Source organism: Electrona antarctica (genome assembly GCF_951216825.1).
Source record: "Electrona antarctica genome assembly, chromosome: 10".
NCBI lineage: Eukaryota > Metazoa > Chordata > Actinopteri > Myctophiformes > Myctophidae > Electrona > Electrona antarctica.
Genome location: NC_136791.1, coordinates 54,141,882 through 54,157,206, shown reverse-complemented (window position 1 = coordinate 54,157,206; position 15,325 = coordinate 54,141,882). Strand labels below are relative to the sequence as shown.

General features: G+C 43.6%; 1 protein-coding gene and 1 long non-coding RNA gene across 3 annotated transcripts; one reads left to right on the top strand and one right to left on the bottom strand.

Annotated features, from left to right (window-relative positions):
* Positions 1-584: 584 nt before the first annotated feature.
* LOC306930611 (very-long-chain (3R)-3-hydroxyacyl-CoA dehydratase 4-like) lies at positions 585-11,489 on the top strand. Of its 2 annotated transcripts, none has more exons than XM_079511666.1 (7): positions 585-1,041; positions 3,004-3,110; positions 4,245-4,372; positions 5,535-5,647; positions 7,685-7,791; positions 10,017-10,157; positions 11,083-11,489. In XM_079511666.1, the coding sequence occupies exons 2-7, from the start codon at positions 3,080-3,082 to the stop codon at positions 11,163-11,165; spliced, it is 603 nt and encodes a 200-aa protein (XP_079367792.1). In that variant the 5' UTR covers positions 585-1,041; positions 3,004-3,079; the 3' UTR covers positions 11,166-11,489. The 2 variants fall into 2 exon arrangements, with proteins under 2 accessions (XP_079367792.1, XP_079367791.1); XM_079511665.1 differs by having other exon boundaries at positions 585-1,045.
* Positions 8,264-15,182, bottom strand: LOC306930612. The gene is made up of 3 exons (XR_013790905.1): positions 15,057-15,182; positions 14,228-14,366; positions 8,264-8,356 (listed from the first exon to the last, which is right to left on the bottom strand). It is a non-coding gene; the product is annotated as an uncharacterized lncRNA (long non-coding RNA).
* Positions 15,183-15,325: the final 143 nt, after the last annotated feature.

The following is a 15,325-nucleotide window of genomic DNA, read 5'->3' as shown; positions in this document are numbered from 1 at the left end:
ACGGTTACCTAAATCAAGGAGAACGTTAGTCATCTGCATCATAAATCAAGGAGAACGTTAGTCTTCTGCATCATACCTAAACGACCTGGTTTTAGCATTTTTGTGTCAACAATTACAGTCTATGGTCAATAACGAAGCTGTTCGGCAGTTCGGCCTATGGGATCTGTTGCCACAGTTCGCTGGTGGGTGCAGCTGGTGTTTAGAATATACCTGGAATATACTCTGAGCTGGTGGTTCAAAAGGCTGTTGTCATGGTTACGGTGTACCCACCCACAGGCTATGGGATTGGGCTAAACTGCTACGAAAACCACTGTTGCCATGTCCGCTTATTATAAGCGATATTGGGCTTCATTTTCTGGGGCTTTGCTTGTAATTCTATGGTTGTTTATTTGGGCTTCATAATGTTGTTTAAACCAGTTTTCTCAAACGTTTTCAAGCCAATGACCACCAAATAATCTGCAGACTTTACCACTACCAGGGACCACTCCACACCCGTCCACCCCTCTTTCACCATACAAGGATTTCTTTGAAAATAGCGTAGATTGGTTGCTTGTTTCTCTCTCAAAATCTGCCAACACTGGTGATAACGTTAGTACGCAGATGGATCTATGAGATGGATAAGTGCAATGATGAATGAAGTGAACGTCGTGTTGTTACTTAGCAGCAGCACAACAAGACTAATAGCTGTCTGAAAAACAACATAAACTTCTCTTATCACTCATCAGGTAATGACACGGTCATGCCACGCAGCCACGGTAGCACTAGCGTTCAAATCGCCCAACACCTTGGTAAAAGCGCCCAGGCCAGCTCAGCCGACCCGCTAACTGCCCGTTTGCTGTGTGTGTGATGCATCGTTCACTGCTCACAAACTATAAGTCAAACATTTACTTGTTTCGCTCAGTCAGATGATGTGGAGCTGGAGCAGGACTTCTTCTTTCTAGAAGTTAACACGATGCTGTGATTAAAGGAAGGAACGGAAAACACCGTTTTTTTGCAGCTTTTTGTGGTGATTTCGCTCTGAAATAATAATAACAAAAATGAGTAGGTAAGTCTTGGAAAATATGTGTACTGTTTAGTACCTCGATGATAGCTTAAGCTAATAAGTTGTTTACAACAACAATGAGTTTTGACATGTTCATATCTACGAGAGATGTTAGCGCTCTCGCCCCTGTGGTCACTGCGGGGACACCAGCGGAGTCCTTTAGCTCCGAACATGTACAAACTGCAAAAATATAAGATGCTTACCCTGTTGCCCCAAACGTCAGAGAGGCCTACGGGGTGCTTGTATAATGTATTAGTCCGTAGTTCTCAATATAGAAGTGTTTAAATCCCGTCTGTGACCGATATTCTGTCGGGATCCAGTTCTCAATGGGCGTTAGTGCATCCGGTGAAAGCCGGAATTACGCTCAATGTAAACGGGAAGTAAACAAGGGGGGAAATTGCGTTCGACCACAGTCGAGATTAAAGCACTTCTTTATAGACAACTATGGACTAATACATTGCGCAAACACGCCGCTCGTCTTCTTAACATGTAGGGCAAGCGGATAAGCACCTTTATAATTTGCATTCGTACATGTTCTGAGCGCTGCGGGCTTTACTTGTGACCGTGCAGTGACCACAGCAAAACATTACGGGTTGCAACATTTCCCGATGCACAAGGAATGTTTGGCCATAGGTCAGGGCGTGGTGTTCCAATTAATTAGTTGGAGGGTAATGTGATTGTGATGTGAATCATGCATGATGAGAGAGATAGAGGGGTAGGGATTTGGTATGGACTAGTATATTAATAATAATAATGAACTATCTTATCATTTATCTTATCATTATTTCTCTTAGACATATCCAGTATTTCCTTTCTCTTTTAATGTTCTTCTCTTATACTCTTTTCAATACAGTAGCAAATTACTTAAAAAAAAAAAAATCAATTATATTACAAAGATCCTGTATTTTCTTCTCTTTTTTACGCGCCCTCTGTTTGCACCATGATTCAAATTGCGATTTTATCGTGATGTAAATTGTTACCAGTTTTTAATCGATTTTCGATTCATGATATATCGTTACATGCCTAACTGTGTATGCATGGTTTAAAGTCGTCAGTCGCCACGACTGATTGCAGTCATTTGGATTCCATAGACGCCAGCATGTATCCTAAGGAAGCATGTAGTGCAGCGAGAATAGCCGATCTACAAGCTCTCAATGCGTCATGCATTGAGAGCTTGTAGACAGGCTATTTTCGGTTATTATTTTTTACGATTTAGAGCATTTGATTCATTGAATGTTTTTATTTCACAGTATGAAGAATGGGTACATTTCAGACGAAAGCACAAGTCAATACAAAAACGGTTACTCTGTGGACCATCCATGATTAAGCATTACACTTATTTACAACAGGGTCCACCTTTTTCAATTCATCAGAACGACGTACAAATATACACTTCTATAAAAAACAGGAAATCAACATATAAAGAAAGGAAACGAGCCCAAAATGACAGTCATATTTTTACCAGACACACACACACACACACACACACACACACACACACACACACACACACACACACACACACACACACACACACACACACACACACACACACACACACACACACACACACACACACACACACACACACACACACACACACACACACAGCCGTATGTAGAACAGCAGAAACAATATTACTAAAACATCATCATTTTACATATACCTGTAGAGGGTATGCGCGTGACATCATCATACCCGGAAGTTATGAAGAACGCCTAACTGTTAGTGGCAAAAAAAACTACTTTCTGGCGTTGACGGTCCATACATCCAAACAGAATAGTCCTATCACTTTATGCATGCACATACCCTCTATTGTGTTGATTGTTTAGCAAAACGGTGCTAGTGTGGGTGGGGCCTTTCGCACCGTTTCACAAATGGCACATTTTGGCATTTTTTTCCAGCGGTGACATTTCATTTAGCTTTAATCCACGCATTGTTTGTTTGTCTCCACACTACAGGCTCAGCATCGGGTGTGCGTACTCGTTCACATACAACCTGTTCCAGTTCTGTGGACACACATGGCTGCTGGCAAACATGATCGCCAGGATCCTCTCCTTTGGTCGAGGTGAGACATTCTTCCTTGGGACACACTTACTGGTATTTCGGGGGAATCTGTATCTAGACAGGCAGTCATAGAGGTAGGAAGGTTTGGGACATATCTAGACAGGCAGTCATAGAGGTAGGAAGGTTTGGGACATATCTAGACAGGCAGTCAGGGACATATCTAGGCAGGCAGTCAATGGAGGTAGGAAGGTTTGGGACATATCTAGACAGGCAGTCAGGGACATATCTAGGCAGGCAGTCAGAGGTAGGAAGGTCTGGGACATATCTAGACAGGCAGTCAGGGACATATCTAGGCAGGCAGTCAGAGGTAGGAAGGTTTGGGACATATCTAGACAGGCAGTCATAGAGGTAGGAAGGTTTGGGACATATCTAGACAGGCAGTCAGGGACATATCTAGGCAGGCAGTCAATGGAGGTAGGAAGGTTTGGGACTATGCAGGTAGTCATGGAGGTAGTTAGGTGCGAGACTATTGAGAGCTTTACAGACATGTAGTGTTCCTGGTTCAGAACAACAAAACCGTCATAGGTGAAGGCGCTCTCTACTCAGGGAGTCAAGTTGAGTCTCTGTAGCTGATGGGTGCAGATTCTTGAAGATCAATGGAAAAAGGGGAATATCCATCCATCTTCAACCGCTTATCCGTAGTCGGGTCGCGGGGGCAACAGCTCCACCAGAGTGCTCCAGACTTCCCTCTCCAGAGCAACATTAGTGACTTCCTCCTGGGGGATTCCGAGACATTCCAAGGCCAGTGAGTCGATGTGTTTCCTCCAACTGCGCCTTGGTCTGCCCCGGGGTCTCCTCCCAGTGGGACGTGCGTCGAGGACCTCCCTAGGGAGGCGCCCGAGAGGCATCCTAACCAGATGCCCGAACCACCTCAGCTGGCTCCTTTCCAGGCGAAGGAGCAGCGGTTCTACTCAGAGTCTCTCTCGTGTGACTGAACTTCTCACCCTATCTCTAAGGGAGATGCCAGCCACCCGTCAAAAGAAAACTCATTTTGGCCGCTTGTATTCGCGACTCTCTTAATAAAGTTTGAGTTTCTTTATTTCATCACGAGCAGTCTAGAGAAACAAACGCGTTTCGGGCACGCAGGCCGTGTTCCTGGTTCATTCATGTTGTTGTTGTTGTTGTTGTTTTGCAGGCGCGTTGGCAGACACCTTCTATGCCGTCGGGGTGGTGATGACTCTCTGCCAGATGCTGTCCGTGCTGGAGCTGTTCCACATCGCTGACGAGATCGAGCAGAGCAGGCTCATACCTCGCCTGGTCCAAGTGTGTATTGATCTGTGTAAAACCCTGTCCTCCTTAAGAGCCTGGTCCAAGTGTGTATGGTCTATACCCTGTCCTCCTTAAGAGACAGTCTTTAAAGCCTGGTCCAAGTGTGTATGGTCTATACCCTGTCCTCCTTAAGAGACAGTCTTTAAAGCCTGGTCCAAGTGTGTATGGTCTATACCCTGTCCTCCTTAAGAGACAGTCTTTAAAGCCTGGTCCAAGTGTGTATGGTCTATACCCTGTCCTCCTTAAGAGACAGTCTTTAAAGCCTGGTCCAAGTGTGTATGGTCTATACCCTGTCCTCCTTAAGAGACAGTCTTTAAAGCCTGGTCCAAGTGTGTATGGTCTATACCCTGTCCTCCTTAAGAGACAGTCTTTAAAGCCTGGTCCAAGTGTGTATGGTCTATACCCTGTCCTCCTTAAGAGACAGTCTTTAAAGCCTGGTCCAAGTGTGTATGGTCTATACCCTGTCCTCCTTAAGAGACAGTCTTTAAAGCCTGGTCCAAGTGTGTATGGTCTATACCCTGTCCTCCTTAAGAGACAGTCTTTAAAGCCTGGTCCAAGTGTGTATGGTCTATACCCTGTCCTCCTTAAGAGCCTGGTCCAAGTGTGTATGGTCTATACCCTGTCCTCCTTAAGAGCCTGGTCCAAGTGTGTATGGTCTATACCCTGTCCTCCTTAAGAGACAGTCTTTAAAGCCTGGTCCAAGTGTGATACAGCAGTGGTGGAAAAAGTACTAAATGTTTTTACTTAACCCATTTAGGCCTGATGTCGAAATTTAAAAAAAAAACTTTTTTTAAATGTATTCTTTTCTCAGTGGTTCTCAATATTTCATGTCAAGGATCCCAAAAATTATATGTAATATGCCGCGGACCCCCCCCATCTGAAAATATGTTGTTCCAGGGACACCCCCCCCCCAGAAGCAAAGATTTGAGTTTAAAACTGAAACTCTGAAAGAATATATATTCAAAGATTTGAGGCACATTTTCACGATTTTTAAAAAATAGCAGACCTACAAGCTCGTAGCGCGGCACTCGGTGCCGCGCTATGAGCTTGTAGATCTGCTATTTTTCAATAGCTAAAATATAATGTTTAAAACACAAAGGGGTTCCCGCCCCCAAAATGGGTTAATGAATACGGTGTTGTCTTTTCCACCTTGCAGGTGGTGGAGAGGAACCTGTTGCTGTTCCTGGTGATCATCGGCCTAGAAGACCTGCAGAGCAGTCCAATTGTGTGTGTCCAGTTCATGCTGTGGAACATCCTCGACCTGTTGAGGTGTGTACTAGGGCATTCACTTCTAGTCATTTTTACTAGTTGACTAGTTGCCTAGTTTACTAGTCGACTAGTCGACTAGTTGTTTAACCACCTTTTATGTTTAAAAATAAAAATAAAAAAAATAAATAAATATTTGTACATTAAAAAACTGTGTACATTGGTGACTATAACTATAATCTACCTGATATTGAGGCCTACAAAATCGGTAAAAAAAAAAAAAATGAACTTTTTTTTTCTTTTTTTTTCTTATCAACTAGTCGACTAGTACCAGCAAGGTCGACTAGTGGATTTACTAGTCGACTAGTCGACTAGTTGCTTAATGCCCTAGTGTGTACCCAACTCCTTACTGCTGTGGTCCACGATCCACTTTGACTGCCGCCTAGTGGTCATTGGAGGTAGGCAGTTAGCTTGGAAATGACTGGATTACTACTCATTTTACGTCTGGTCTCCCGGCCTTGCAGACTGAGAGAGGAAGAAACGGCTAATAGTGAGCATTAGCTCACAATGTTTATCTTTCGCCAGAAACTGTAACATGGCGATCACGATGCGGTGAAAATTCACGCATAGGATCCGGTGAAAATTCACGCATAGGATCCGAACATCGGATGTTTGGTCAAAACCACGGACAGCGTCGTGGTTTCAGAGAAAATGAGCGAGGGAAAATCAATTCTGTCCATTGGTCAACATTTAGTGATGTGAACATAAAGCTGAAGTCAGTGTTTTTCTAAATGGACAGTGGACCATCAATGGCCCGACATGGATTACAGTCGCCACGACAGATTTCAGTCATTTGAATTCCATAGAAGTCAGCATGTTGCACAGTGAAAATAGCCGATCTACAAGCTCTGTAGTGCTTGAGAGCTTGTAGACAGGCTATTTTAGTAGATAGGCTTAATCCATTCTGGGCAGGAAGTCGGGAACCCCTTTTGGTGTTAGCATTATGTTATGCTTTAGCTATTGAAAAATAGCAGATCTACAAGCTCATAGTGCGCCACCGAGTGGCGCGCTACGAGCTTGTAGGTCTGCTATTTTTTGAAAAATCGAAGAACGACTGACATAGAAACATAGCTTTTTCAGAAAACTGTCAGGATGTAGAAGACATTTTTAGAATCTGATCTCAGGTCAAAATGGGTTAAACGAGCCAATGAAAGCAATATGAAAAGAGAGCAACAACATGCACATCCCCAACCCTTAAGTTTGCTGAGCAACGAACAGGAAAGAACAAAATGAAACGCTCCGCACACCGAGCGCTCCAAAGCGACAGATGCTTTTACACCGAGCGCTTCAATGCGAGTATGCGTCAGATGATTCTTTTATCGTACCAGAATGATCTGCGTGACGTTTGGAGCACACAGGGCTCTTCTTCACACTAAAGCGAACACGCTGGAACGCCAATCTTTATACGCAACCCACAAAAACAATCAACGCGATCACATGGAATGCAGTACAGCTGTAGACATTTTCTCACGTGACCAAAACAAGTCGGGATGGTAAAAGACATATTAAGAGTAGTCATCTTTCTGATGTATTTCAACTGCGTATGACAATCGTGTATGTCACTTTACTATGATGACTCTTTTTAAAAGACACGTGACCAAAACAAGTTATGGTAAAAGACTCTTTTACCATCCTGAATTGTTTTGGTCATGCCCAATCAGTCACTAGCCTGCACCTGAGACGTTCCTTTTGACTGACACCAAGTTTAGAATAAGAATTGAATACCACAGAATATCAATACGAAGAAACGGTAGTAGTGGATGGAGAGAGGATTTTTGTCCAACCAAGAAACGGCAACCAATGGCTGCAAAGAGGGGGTTCGCTTAGGAAACGACGCCGGTGACACCGTTGCACAAATCACACATTAGGACACAATTATTCAGTCGGGAGATCGAAATGAAGCCCCCCCCCCCCCCAGTAACAGTGGTGGGCTGCCACTGTTACTGCATAGGGGAAGCACTGCATTTTAGTTCATAATATTTCTTTCCAAAGTATCGTAAACGTATGTAATGTATGGAGTATGTTGCCCCCTGTGTTCAGGTATCCTCACCAACTCCTCTGCGTGATGAAAATGCCCTCCTTTGGCCTGCTGTGGGCTCGCTACACTCTGTGGATCCCTCTCTACGTCGTCTCCGTCATTACAGAAGGTATGACGCGCCGTTAGACTGCGCATGCATGCGCCGTTAGACTGCGAATGCATGCGTCAGGCAGGGAATTAATTGACTGCATATTCATTTAACCCATTTTGGACTGGGGTCGATTAAAAAAGGCTTCTAAATCCTAACTTTTTTCTGAAAAACCCATGTTTCTATGTCAGTGGTGCTCAACCTTTTTCATGTCAAGGACCCTCAGAATTATCTCTATTGGGCCACGGACCCCCATCTCAAAATATGTAGTTCCAGGGACCCCCCCAGAAGCGAATATTTTAGTTAAAAATGTTCGCTCTGAAATATATATTCAAAGATTTGCGCCACATTCTCACGACTTTTCAAAAATAGCAGACCTATTTTTCAATAGCTAAATTATAACATGTTTAAAACACCAAAAGGGGTTCCCGCCCAAAATGGGTTAAAGCAATACTTTTACCCCATCATTACTTTTTCATTGTCAATTACTCACCCTGTGAAGCCTTGGGATTCACGGAGATGTTTTAGTTTTTCTCGCCTTCCTTCCTTCACGGCGAATGGATGATCCAAAAACTACGAGAAATGCCTGATGAATCAAATGATATAGGATTAGAACAGGATTTAACGGCAGCAAAACAATGGCAAAATGTACTACTACTGGCCTGGGCCATGGCTCAGTGGTCCAGGCACCCAGTCTGGCAGTGTGCCGCGGGTTCGACTCCCGATCCCGACGGCCTTTACTGCATGTCTTCCCCCCATCTCTCTCCCCATTTCCTGTCAGCCTACTGTCTGTCCCTCCATAAAATATATAAAATAAAAGGTGAAAGCCACAAAAAAAAACGTTTAAAAAATGTACTACTGCTAAACTAGAAAACACACATTTTCACTCAAACGTCACTGTTTAACACACTTAGGATAAATAGGATCATGCACTAAGGTAGGAGCGAGCCTACGCACTCAGCATTTGTGCACAAAACTGTCGTTTATCCAAGTTATCCAAAGTTTCAGTGAAAAATGCGTTTGTTTTGGAAGTGCAGATAGATATGACTGGATAGAGTGCACTTGGATTATACTGTGAGAGCTGTGTTGTGTTTAGTTTTGCTGTGTTGTTCATCCTGGAAGCCCTATTTTTCTTCAAGTGAAGTTTGACTCTGTTCCACACATTGGAAATATAAGCTTGTAGATGGGCTATTATCACACTCTTTCTCACGTAATATTTGACAATTTGGCCAAAAAAGTAATTCAATTGTAACGCGCCACCGAGTGGTGCGCTACGAGCTTGTAGGTCTGCTTTTTTTGAAAAATCGAAGAACGACTGACATACATAGCTTTTTCATAAAACTGTCAGGATGTAGAAGACATTTTTAGAATCTGATCTCAGGTCAAAATGGGTTAAATACAGTACTTCTTCTTCAAATCTTCTTAGTTACCTTCCACCACTGCAAATGACCCTGAAACGTCCCAGCATGAAGGAACAGCGTACGAGCAGCAGCATGTTGTCCTGACAGTGAAACGTGACTCGACATGAATGTGACAGTAATCGTGTTTGTACAATAATGTGTCTCGGCGTATACAGCCCCCCCCAAAAAAAAAAACATATTAGAACCGGGGACCCCTAAAATAATCCATATTAGAACCCCCCCCCCCCCCCCCCCCCCCCCCACACACACACACAAGCATATAGCTCGGGGCTGGGCAACTTTGACGATCTACAAGCTCAAAACACGTCGCGCTGCGACACGTTTTGAGCTTGTAGATCGGCTATTTTTGCTATATTCGAATTGAAATCTTGAATTTGTGCTAAAATTTACATTTTTATGTCATTTCAAATGCCTTTAATTATACTTGTGTTGAAGCAATGAGCTACTAATTTAGACTGAAGTAATAACAGCGGGTCATGTTTGCATGTTGTGGAATAGTAACAGCTGAAACCAATATTATATCAGTATTCTGACATTAACCTGAGGGCCACATTAAGTGAAGGTGGGGGCCGCCAGTTGCCCACCCCTGATATAGCTTGTTGCTTAGCAGAAAAGGAAACGACACAATAAAAATGTAAAGATAGCCTATTTTAAAATGGCAGCTAGCTTCCTTACTTGGATTCCGGTGTAGTGTAGTTCCAGACTCCATATAGCATTCGGAGATTGTGGAATAGTTGTCTGGCTATACGCGAGACTATACGTAGCAGTAGACATTTTGTCACATCCTAACTGCTGTGCTGACATTGTGTGTGACGTGGCGTCCAGGAATCACGGTGTACCAGGCGCTGCCCTACCTGGAGTCGTCCAGCAACAGTAGCACATACACCCAGCTGACCCTGCAGCCCGAGTCCCCTGGCTTCGACCTGCACACGCTGCTGAAGATGTACCTACCCATCCTCGCCGTTGGTGAGACACGCACACTGACACATGCACACACACACACACACACACACACACACACACACACACACACACACACACACACACACACACACACACACACACACACACACACACACACACACACACACACACACACACACACACACACACACACACACACACACACACACACACACACACACTTAACTTAACCCTTGTGTAGGGTTAAGTTTTACATGTATTTTCTCTAGCTTTGTTTGATTGGATCAGCAGCAAATTTGAACTGGAAACACGTGACAAAGAGGGAACTGTTGTTCTATAAAGAGCCTAGATTTATTACCTCTCCATCAGGTGGAGAGGGAGAAAACAAGCATACACTAAACCGTATCACTGCCACCTGGTGGACGCAAATGCCAACGCTTGAACTGGCGACCCGGATCTACTTGGTTTTAGTGTGATCCATTTTAGATGCTAAATAGTTAGCGTCAATGCTAGCGAGCTAAAATGAGGCCATCCTTGCTCTAGAAAGCGTCAATGTTCCAATCGGGATCACCGGGCAATCAGAAAAGACCTCCGAACGTCGGGCGTTTTGTCAAAACCACGGATCCGGTTTGATATCAATAATAAAGCTTATATGACGGAACGTTTTGTCACGAGCACAAGTACATACAGAGATGTTTAACTAAAGGCTCATACATAGTCTGGATTTTCGGTGGTTAGGTGACCACCGAACTACAACATGACGTCACGAGCCGCGGTGAAGAGCAAACCACCGCCACCGCTCCAGCCCTTCTCTCTGTTTTTACTCACCACCGCTCAACGTTATTTCAGCTCCGGTGGTCACCTCACCACCGGAGCGGTGGTGAGGTGACCACCGGAGCGGTGGTCACCTCAGCACCGAAAAAACAGACTATGAATAGGCCTTTACTTGTCGTCACTGTCTTCTCAGGTGCTGGTGTCACAGTGTGGCAGCTGTTGAAGGAACGCAGACAGCAGTTGGACAAGTGGAACAAGAAGCATAAAAGGAAGTGACATGTAATGGTGGACATCCTCTCAACACTCTGACGCTGGAATCTATCTTTTACCCATAAAGACCGGAGGCCTATTCTACAGTACAAATGTCTTCTAAATCAATTTTCAGAAAAACTTATGTTGCCATATCAGTGGTGCTTGCACTTTGCCATTGGCGGCTTTGGCCACCGACTCCCATATCCAAATATGTGCATATGTTGCAATTTTGTACTTATTTTGTTACATGCATCCTAATGTCATTGTATAATTGTGTTTCCTTTTCTTGGTGTTCTGTGTAAAGCACATTGAATTGCCTTGTAGTTGAAATATACTAAACAAAAACCATTGCCTTGCCCCTGGTAGACCGTTATTAAAACTGTATTTAGTTGTTGTGACAGTATGTTGAAGAATGTATGATGTACATTGTTGGGGGGAGTTTGACATTCGGCTCAAGACACAGACATACTCAAATACTAAAACTAAAACATTGACATCTGGTCACGACGTAGGTGTGAGGGCCGCGTAGTGGCCCAAACTCTAGATGTGAGGGCCAATAATCAATACTGCAGTAAAGGTCTATAGTAAAAGTCTGGAATTCTAAATGTACTTGAGTACAAAAAAAAGTACAAAAGTATTGGTATCAAAATGTACTTAAAGTACCAAAAGTAGAAAATTATCATTATGCAGAATGTCTCATTTCAAGTTTTCAAATGTAAAAAAAATCTGACAATAGCAGACAGCGAGCTTGTAGGTCTGCTATTTTTGAAAAATCGAAGAACGACTGGCATAGAAACATAGCTTTTTCAGAAAACTGTCAGGATGTAGAAGACATTTTGAGAATCTGATCTCAGGTCAAAATGGGTTAACCCTTGCTTTGTGTACATTTATGGAGAAGTATGGAGGGTGTTAGAAAACTACAAACATCATCAATCAAAATAACTTATTATGAATGAATTTTATTTTCAGATTAGGCATGCAGTCTATAGGGTTGGATTTACAAACCCTACACATCACATCAGCGAGTGTGGTTTAAAGTTAATTAGGCTAGTTGTGATCATAAGATTTACTGTAAACCCTATCAGTCAGTCGGTTTAAAGTTTATTTAGTTGCGATCATAAGATTTACAAACGCTACACATAAGACAGTCAGTCAGAGAGTGTGGTTTAAAGTTTAACAATATAAATTGACTGCTACAATAACCTTAATAATGGAGACAATACACCATAAATAAATACTGAAACCAGATATAATCATTAGGGAGGTGTATGCATGTACTATGTGTACCATGTAAACTCTTCATTTCCATTTTCCAGCCATATCGTTGGGAAAAAAAAATTGAAAATAATTTGGGGACCCCCCCAAAATAATTTGGCGACCCCCGAGGGGTCGCGATCCACGGGTTGAGAACCCCTGATTTTGGAACAATGTTTGTTTCCTCCTCAGTTGTAAAACAACATTGACATGTTTAATCATTTGGTGTCATACTAATACACTAAAACTAATTGTTTAGTTTTAGTGTTCAGTTATATTAATACATAACATATAGTTATAAAGTACTATATTTTACCAATGCATTCAATACATTTAGATTTTCATTAGATTTAAGTAAAACGTTCTTATCCGATATTCAAAGTGAAACGTGTTTCACGTTTCCCACTGAGCCTTTTTGTAGTCTAATAGACGTCTAAATGGTAAAAGAAAATGTCTAAAAACTGGGGTAAAAATTGTCTAAAAATTTAAAAAAACTTTCATTTTTAGAAAATTTTTACCCCATCATTTAGAAAATTGCTCAGTGGGTTGCTTTAATCCATTTTGGGGTGGGGAACCCCTTTTGGTGTTTTAAATATTATGTTATAATTTAGATCTACGGTGGCGCGCTACGAGCTTGTAGATCTGCTATTTAAAACCTTTGCTTCTGTAGAACGCCACAACGGTAAGGCCTTCCGGTCTGATTTACGGATATGTTATAGAGCTCCACGAGACGCACGCGTGGAACTGTAGTACGTCCTCGGGCGACCTTTCTAGTCGACATGGCGTGCGCGAACGTTCCACTACACCGAGTGGCGCGCTACGAGCTTGTAGATCTGCTATTTAAAACCTTTGCTTCTGTAGAACGCCACAACGGTAAGGCCTTCCGGTCTGATTTACGGATATGTTATAGAGCTCCACGAGACGCACGCGTGGAACTGTAGTACGTCCTCGGGCGACCTTTCTAGTCGACATGGCGTGCGCGAACGTTCCACTACACCGAGTGGCGCGCTACGAGCTTGTAGATCTGCTATTTAAAACCTTTGCTTCTGTAGAACGCCACAACGGTAAGGCCTTCCGGTCTGATTTACGGATATGTTATAGAGCTCCACGAGACGCACGCGTGGAACTGTAGTACGTCCTCGGGCGACCTTTCTAGTCGACATGGCGTGCGCGAACGTTCCACTACACCGAGTGGCGCGCTACGAGCTTGTAGATCTGCTATTTAAAACCTTTGCTTCTGTAGAACGCCACAACGGTAAGGCCTTCCGGTCTGATTTACGGATATGTTATAGAGCTCCACGAGACGCACGCGTGGAACTGTAGTACGTCCTCGGGCGACCTTTCTAGTCGACATGGCGCGCGCGAACGTTCCACTACACCGAGTGGCGCGCTACGAGCTTGTAGATCTGCTATTTAAAACCTTTGCTTCTGTAGAACGCCACAACGGTAAGGCCTTCCGGTCTGATTTACGGATATGTTATAGAGCTCCACGAGACGCACGCGTGGAACTGTAGTACGTCCTCGGGCGACCTTTCTAGTCGACATGGCGCGCGCGAACGTTCCACTACACCGAGTGGCGCGCTACGAGCTTGTAGGTCTGCTATTTAAAACCTTTGCTTCTGTAGAACGCCACAACGGTAAGGCCTTCCGGTCTGATTTTCATATGTTATAGAGCCCAGCAACACCGGCCGACACCTCCAAGGCTTCCTGGGTGATGGCGAGGAGGAGGAGGAGGGCTGCCACGTCACCTCACAGTCCAACTGTCTGTATGTACGCCTCTGCTGTGCCTGAGGGAGGCACGCGCGCACACACACGCACGCGCACACACTCACCTGCCCAGGCCATTGATGCCAGACGACCCTCGGGCCAGGCACTGCAGCCTCAGCCTCTCCACGGGATCTGAACTCACACACAGACGTCTCTTGGCGTCCAGCGCCATCTCTCGGTCGTGCCTCGACGTCCTGGCCATGGCTGAACACACAGAGCACATTAATATAATGTGTAACATTATAGTGGATGCAGTTAGCTTAATGCTAATTCCGATTAGCATAGTTAGCTTCTTATCCATGCTACTGGTGACTGGTTTAGCACAATACAAACTCTGACTCATTACATAACATGCAAATCACACCACCACTCAATATAAAAATAAAACGTTGTCTTATAAAGCAGCATATACTTTGTTTACATTCAGACCCATGGCTTTGTACAACTACTGGCCAAAGTTGAAGTTCATATAGTTGTAAAACATTCACCATAAAAGCCAAAATCGCGACAGAGTCAGCTATTCATTCATTACTAACTATTTCACAGACCTTGATGTGACTGTTAGCTGTGATAAAGTAAAGTAAACAAAGTGATGATGAATGACACGACACGAAACACACACGTAGGATGTAGCTCTTCTCACAACATTGACGACACAGGTCGGTTCTTTATAAACGGGCATTTATTGGGCATTCTTCTCATCCCTCTGCTGTTCCATGCCGTGAGAACTATGTTCACACAAAATAATAAACACATAAACAATCAACAAATTACGTCGCAATACATAATATTGATCAAACAAAGAAATACAAAACATGTAGATTTGCGCAGGTGAACGTGTCCGTCAAAACACCACAATACAACACAACAAAGATAACTCTCAAATAATAATACCTCGTTGGCCGCTTGTTGTGTAAAGAGGTTCTTGATGCTTCTTGAGTTTCATACAGTCCTTTGAATGTCCTTTTGACCGTGTTTAATAACTTTAAACAGTTCAAACACACTACTCTGCTGCGAGTGTGCTTCCTTGTGCAGACCAGAGTCTGAATGAGTGAGAGAAATGTTTGTACCACCTGTGTGCAATGCCAGGCAATCATGCATCAATCAGTCAATCAATCATGGTCCAGTGTTGCTACTGACAGACAGGGAACTTGGTTCTGCCT

Excerpts from the sequence above, each read along its gene's own strand:
- LOC306930611 (XM_079511665.1), top strand. Across the intron at positions 7,792-10,016 it reads CGTCTCCGTCATTACAGAAG|GAATCACGGTGTACCAGGCG; the intron begins GTATGACGCGCC and ends CGTGGCGTCCAG. Across the intron at positions 10,158-11,082 it reads CCTACCCATCCTCGCCGTTG|GTGCTGGTGTCACAGTGTGG; the intron begins GTGAGACACGCA and ends CTGTCTTCTCAG.